Here is a 7438-nt window from a genome sequence, read left to right on the forward strand (position 1 = left end):
GAAAGGGTTCGATGATTCTAATATATTATGTAACTGATTGATGCCTGAGTACTTGACTTTCTTAAATGTGGCTTTTGTTATCCCCCTTGAAAAACCTTAAATTGACTGCATTTCATTGGAGATAACTGTCCCTTTATCCATTTTTCTTTTCTTTTGCACATGCAATGAGTTACCAGCAGGGGGTGCTGTCCACCAACACAGCACTGCTCATCGGTTTGGCACAAAGTCTCCGATATAATGGCTATCAGAACAAAGGCGTTTTAACCAAGTGCAAAACCTTCATACAGTCCATGGAGAAAATTACTAGTCAAGATATAACAGTCAATTGACTACCCTGGGTGCCATAAATATGGCAGCTCACTGCTCCTAACACTAGGATGGGTCAAATGCAGAATTCTCGAATTTCCCCACGGGGATTAATAAAAGTACATCTGTCTTTTTTCTTTCATGCCCGGGTGACAGTGACTTATTAGTTACTTCATAGCCTACTTTGTTACAAGTATGAAAGGAACACCAACACACTCCCAGTTTGTGACAGGATCACGCTTTTCCTGTTAGCAAATAGAGAAAGCAAAGAGGAAGAAAATGCCAAAAGAGGTCTCACTCAGTCTCACATTATGGCACACAGAATAATATCATCAGTATCGAAAAAACATCCCGAGATTATGGCGTCCTCATATACTATATAGATAGATAGTTTATGTTAAAAGGTTTAATTGGGTGAAACGCAAAACCAATTGCATTGTTTCTTTCCCTAGTTGAATGCACGCTTTAGTGGCTGTTAAAATGTTTGTAGATCTGTCACCATAGTAACAGCTCGGATACATTGGCTATCTCATTTCTCCCACTAAATTTGGATTTATCCTGTACAGAATAGACGATCTTCGCAGCCCTCCAACGATTCTGCCTTCAAGGAAGCAGAGCTCTCTCTCCATCTCTGAGTCCAGGCGTGGCTTCTTTCAGATGGGTGTGGTAACTTTTGCGGAGAAGTTTTATTTCTAAAGTTCTTGTTGAATGAACCTTGACTCAAATCTGAAGGAGAAGAAGTATTACTCCGATGGGCATAGATATGGGCATACAGTGAAGGGACTGGGTGTTTTTCTTTTGGTTTGCCACTAGGGTTGAAGGTCTCTGAGACAGGCAGCTCACTGATCAAGGTAAATGTCAAGTGTTTCAAAAGAATGTAAGGTGTGTGTTTGTTTGTTATAGGTGAGTAATAACTTGACTTTTACCAAACGCACGTTTGTTGAAATAGCCCTTGTCTTGTTTTGTTTTCAGTTATTTCCATCTACTCACCACCTTCTTGTAGAGTAAATTCAGCTTGAACAGTGTAAATGTTGCTGGATTATTACCAGTTACTCTGCATAGCCTGTGTTTAGCCTAACCATCAGAAACAATTGATGGCAAATAATGATAGTGTGGAAAAGGGAAATGTGACCTTATGAGCTGCTTAACTATAATATCATTGGCCTGACCTTAAAACACAGCATTGTTTTATCTTCATAGTGCATTGACTTTAATGAAATTATAACACAACAGATATGAGAAATAGTTTATGTTACATTGCACCGTATCGCTGAAAAGGTCACTGTCAAAAAAACATTTTTTTCCCTGTCATTGGCTGTTCATGGACAGTCCAGCTCAAAGGCTCCATTGAGCCAATGTAATGAGGAAGTCCAGTGAATGGAGACCTTTATGTCAGTGGGTGTAGTGCTTTGCTACTGTGCTGCTGTTAGAGCCTGCAGCAATACTGGCTGATCTCTGAATGATGAAATGTTTCATATCAGTTTGGGTGTGTCCCATGAATAAGTAATTGATTTTTAAAGCTTCATGCGACTTTACAGAAAAATGGGCCTCATTCAGTTGCTGAAATCACAGTTCCTGAGTCACCTCATCATCTGCTATGTGTTCCTGGCCAGCGGCCTCATTATCAACATGTTGCAGTTCTGTACTCTACCTCTGTGGCTGGTCAGTAAGCAGCTGGCCCGCAGGATCAACATCAGACTGGGTTACTGCATCAGCAGCCGTAAGTACGGTTCTTACTCTCTGACGCATACATGATACTGTAGTCTGCTGTTTTGGTTTGGCTGATGGAAGAAGAAGCGAGTCTTTTCAGTGGTTAAATTGTTGCAAAGATTTAACCTGTTTTACATGCACACAATCTGCAAGATCATTTTTAAAAAAGTAGACGGACATGGACAATCTTTGTTCACATAACATCAACTTTTCCACATCATCATTGATTCTCAGAGATGGTAGCTGCCCTGGAGTGGTGGTCTGGGACTGAATGCACACTCTACACAGACCCAAAGAGTTATCCACTGTATGGAAATGAGAAAGCAATTGTGGTTCTCAATCACAGCTATGAAATCGACTTCCTGTGTGGCTGGAGCTTTTGCGAAAGATTTGGAGTTCTTGGTGTAAGAAATTTTTTTTTGACCTCATATCTTTTTTTTCCTTGCTTCAGTAATTCCCTTCAGTTCCTTGACATGCCTTAAATGTTCTTCTTATTCCAGAGCTCAAAAGTGTTAGCCAAACAAGAGTTGAGGTATTTACCTGTTATCGGCTGGATGTGGTACTTCCTGGAGATCGTTTTCTGCAAGAGGAAGTGGGAGGACGACCGGAGGACGGTGGCTGAATGTCTTCAGAACCTCCATGATTACCCGGAAAACTTTTGGGTACGTTTTGGCACGTGGAATTTATTATGTCGATTTTCCAGAGATGTTTTGAATAAGGCCATTAAAAACAATCTAACTTTCCGGGGCTAGTTCTTGCTTTTCTGTGAAGGAACACGCTTCACTCCAAAGAAGCATGAGGTCAGCATGCAGGTGGCCGAGAGCAAAGGTTTACCCAAACTGAAGTATCATCTTCTACCCAGGACCAAAGGATTCTGGGTAACTGTTCAGAACCTCAGAGGAACTGGTTAGTGTCCATCATTGAAGAAGTGTAAAGTAAGAGATGAAAGAGAAATACTTTTGATAATTAATTCATCACTATTTCCATTTTCAATCCATTAAATCAATAAATTAATATCAGGATGAGAATTATAATTTATTACGGAACCAGTTTAAACATGGCCACAATACCAAATACTGTTTTGAGAGGGAAATTTGCAAATCAAATGAGTCGTACAGTAAACCTGTGTATTGACTCTTGTAGCTGCAGCTGTGTACGATTCCACACTGAACTTCAGAAACAAAGAAGCACCAACCTTACTTGGAATTCTTAATGGAAAGAAATATCATGCAGACCTATATGTGAGGTACAAATAAATGCTTTGCTACCTTTAATTTCCCGTTTACTGTGGTTGTTGTTGTTTATCGGGTATACCTGACTTCCCCTCTTCCTTGCAGGAGAATCCCTCTAGAGTTGATCCCAGAAGGTGAGGCAGAGTGTGCTGCTTGGCTCCATAAACTCTACCAGGAGAAGGTAAGAGTGCATTAAAGGCTGCAGTTAAGCCTAAGGCATTTGGCATCTGGCTCATTATGTAATCCAGCTAAAGTTGTAAATGTTTTGATTACTGAAACAAGGGAGTCACATTTTGGCTCCTCCTTATGTACATAGAAACTGATAGCAATGTGATCATGTTCTTTTATTACGGACTTTGAAATTGAGCTGTGTTTGCATCTTCTCAACAGGATAGCTTTCAGGAACATTACACACAAAAAGGCTGTTTTCCTGGGCCCTCAGTGAGCCATCCACGCAGACCGTGGGTCTTGATCAACTGGATTTTCTGGGCCTGCATGCTCCTCTACCCCCTCGGTCTGCTACTGGTTCAACTGGTCAACTCTGGATCGATGCTGACCATCTTAGTCTCTGTAACCCTTGCCTGTGCAGGTTGGTTTCATGCATTCATGCCCAAAGGAAAGTCATCCTGAAATTGGTATAAATGTCCTTTCCTCAATTTAACCAGTTCCTTCTTGTCCAAACGTTCCATAAAGCAGCAGGTTTAACAACTGAAATGTAAGTCCCCGTTTTTGGAAATATGATGTATCACTCTTGTGTGTCCCTAATAGCATTCAGGCATGTGCTTACACAGCAAAGTGAATCATCAGTCCTTCTAAATAGGCCCGTTGAGATGTTAATTGAGTTATGATTTCTCTAACAGCATGAGTTCACGAGGAAGGAGCATGTTAGTTTCCACAGACAATCAGCGTCCACGTTTGTAGTTCAGGGTAAAATGACAAATTGTGTTACTTGAAATACAGCAGCCCATCCTATACATTTATTCAAATAAGTGCTTTTTCTCGATTTTTTTCTAAATGTACACTTTCTGAATCGTTCCTCCACAGCTTCACTGGGAGTTCGCTGGATGATTGGCCAGACTGAGATTGACAGAGGCTCAAGCTATGGAAATAAGGAGGTTCCTTTAAACAACAACTAAAGACTCCCGGCATTATCTGTGCTGCTTCTTTGCACAGCTCATCTGAGTGATTGAGTCCTTCAGGACTGGTCCAACAAGTGCAAACCTGCCCAAAAGCACAATGAGGTCAGGATTCAAAGTTATGCTGCTGAAGCTCAAGTTCAGGAAACCGGACTGTGGGGTCTAGCTTCTTTTGGTAAACGTGATGATTAGAACATGAGGCTAGATTAAATATGGCTTTATTACACTATTCTCAAATTGGAGTCTACATATTTTAATACAGTCAAAAGTAACATTTCTGCAGGAAACTTAAACTGTAATTTAAATTAAACCTAGCACAGAATGGTCTACCTCTCTGATTGTAATTTAAAGCAGAAATTTCATTGTGATGTTAGAAAAATTAGACATTTCACTTTATCTAAAAACATATTGCTTTATTAAAACTGTTCTTACACGTGTCTCTCGTCTCGGTTCATTTCACTTTTCAGTAAAAAAAAATGTGGCACCTGTGAGTTGAAAAGTGATAGTTTAGTTTACGTTAAGCAAGAAGCTTTAAAACAAATTCATTTTAGCTGATTATAATCTGCAGGGGGAAATAATGAATCACGACTTATCATCTGACTTACTGGTCACTTTCGTTTGGCTTAAGAAGGAAATTCATATTCTAGTGTTGCTTAACAAATACACTCCTCAGAGAGACAGCTGATCTACAGTGAATCATTTTATGACAGAAAAGCAGGGAGGCATTCATTTGGACAGTAAAGCAGTCAGCCTCAGTCACTAAAAACAATTTGCTGTTTAAAAAATTTGATAAAAATGCTTGCAATCCCTCAAATATCTGACAACAGCCTTTGAATATTTGACAGCTGACATCGATCACTGCGTGAAACAGCAGACCTTCCGCACCTTTTCATAAAGCTATGAAGCAATGACAAGAAAAAAGCAGTCATACCGGCTGAGCATTGGTACGTGGCTACATTCAATTGTTAAAATGTTGCACATCCTCATCATCAGGATTACACACCTTACTTATAAGTTGTTTGAAATTCATTAGAAAAATAGTGAAGCCGGCTTTTTTTTTCCTTCAAAACAGCTACAGCTAGTTGTAAAACAGTAAATAAAATAATCAACCAATGCATCGCCACCACAACTAAAATAAGTAATAATTAGTCCATTCATATCCATAGTTGTTTGAATACTGGTATCCATTGTACAGGAAATATCTCTTTGTAAGTTTGTTAAAAAAAATGCTGTAAAAATAACGTTTATTATATTGGTCCAGCTAATCTCTGTTCCTCTTAATTTAAGGAAATGTTTTCACATCCTGTTTACCCAAAAGTTATTATAGAAGGATTTTACCACTTCTATAAAGGATTAGTAAAATATATACAGTGGGGCAAAAAAGTATTTAGTCAGCCACCAATTGTGCAAGTTCTCCCATTTAAAAAGATGAGAGAGGTCTGTAATTTTCATCATAGGTATACCTCAACTATGAGAGACACAATGAGAAAAAGAAATCCAGAAAATCACATTATAGGATTTTTAAAGAATTTATTTCAAATGATTGTGGAAAATAAGTATTTGGTCAATAACAAAAGTTCATCTCAATACTTTGTTATATACCCTTTGTTGGCAATGACAGAGGTCAAACGTTTTCTGTAAGTCTTCACAAGGTTTTCACACACTGTTGCTGGTATTTTGGCCCATTCCTCCATGCAGATCTCCTCTAAAGCAGTGATGTTTTGGGGCTGTCGCTGGGCAACACGGACTTTCAACTCCAAAGATTTTCTATGGGGTTGAGATCTGGAGACTGGCTAGGCCACTCCAGGACCTTGAAATGCTTCTTACGAAGCCACTCCTTCGTTGCCCTGGCGGTGTGTTTGGGATCATTGTCATGCTGAAAGACCCAGCCACGCTTCATCTTCAGTGCCCTTGCTGATGGAAGGAGGTTTTCACTCAAAATCTCACGATACATGGCCCCATTCATTCTTTCCTTTACACGGATCAGTCGTCCTGGTCCCTTTGCAGAAAAACAGCCCCAAAGCATGATGTTTCCACCCCCATGCTTCACAGTAGGTATGGTGTTCTTTAGATGCAACTCTGCATTCTTTCTCCTCCAAACACGACGAGTTGAGTTTTTACCAAAAAGTTCTATTTTGGTTTCATCTGACCATATGACATTCTCCCAATCCTCTTCTGGATCATCCAAATGCCCTCTAGCAAACTTCAGACGGGCCTGGACATGTACTGGCTTAAGCAGGGGGACACGTCTGGAACTGCAGGATTTAAGTCCCTGGCGGCGTAGTGTGTTACTGATGGTAGCCTCTGTTACTTTGGTCCCAGCTCTCTGCAGGTCATTCACTAGGTCCCCCCGTGTGGTTCTGGGATTTTTGCTCACTGTTCTTGTGATCATTTTGACCCCACGGGGTGAGATCTTGCGTGGAGCCCCAGATCGAGGGAGATTAGCAGTGGTCTTGTATGTCTTCCATTTTCTAATAATTGCTCCCACAGTTGATTTCTTCACACCAAGCTGCTTACCTATTGCAGATTCAGTTTTCCCAGCCTGGTGCAGGTCTACAATTTTGTCTCTGGTCTCCTTTGACAGCTCTTTGGTCTTGGCCATAGTGGAGTTTGGAGTATGACTGTTTGAGGTTGTGGACAGGTGTCTTTTATACTGATAACGAGTTCAAAAAGGTGCCATTAATACAGGTAACGAGTGGAGGACAGAGGAGCCTCTTAAAGAAGAAGTTACAGGTCTGTGAGAGCCAGAAATCTTGCTTGTTTGTAGGTGACCAAATACTTATTTTACCGAGGAATTTACCAATTAATTCATTAAAAATCAGACAATGTGATTACCTGGATTTTTTTTCTCATTCTGTCTCTCATAGTTGAAGTGTACCTATGATAAAAATTACAGGCCTCTCTCATCTTTTTAAATGGGAGAACTTGCACAATTGGTGGCTGACTAAATACTTTTTTGCCCCACTGTATTTACCAATATTAAAGCACTCAGTTACAATCGAAAGGTTTACATAGATCTGTCAACTCGGAATAAAACTACCTAGATAGTTGATG

The 7438-nt window shown here is 40.1% G+C and overlaps 1 protein-coding gene across 1 annotated transcript; it reads left to right on the plus strand.

Annotated features, from left to right (window-relative positions):
• Window positions 1-918: 918 nt before the first annotated feature.
• Window positions 919-4821, plus strand: agpat4 (1-acylglycerol-3-phosphate O-acyltransferase 4 (lysophosphatidic acid acyltransferase, delta)). The gene is made up of 9 exons (XM_063874167.1): window positions 919-1157; window positions 1845-2026; window positions 2251-2420; window positions 2517-2678; window positions 2769-2922; window positions 3160-3262; window positions 3354-3429; window positions 3639-3837; window positions 4293-4821. Exons 2-9 carry the CDS (start codon window positions 1849-1851, stop codon window positions 4382-4384), a joined length of 1134 nt encoding a protein of 377 aa, XP_063730237.1. The 5' UTR covers window positions 919-1157; window positions 1845-1848; the 3' UTR covers window positions 4385-4821.
• The last annotated feature ends 2617 nt before the right edge of the window (window positions 4822-7438 follow it).

Source organism: Eleginops maclovinus, chromosome 22 (assembly GCF_036324505.1).
Source record: "Eleginops maclovinus isolate JMC-PN-2008 ecotype Puerto Natales chromosome 22, JC_Emac_rtc_rv5, whole genome shotgun sequence".
In the NCBI taxonomy this organism is placed as follows: domain Eukaryota; kingdom Metazoa; phylum Chordata; class Actinopteri; order Perciformes; family Eleginopidae; genus Eleginops; species Eleginops maclovinus.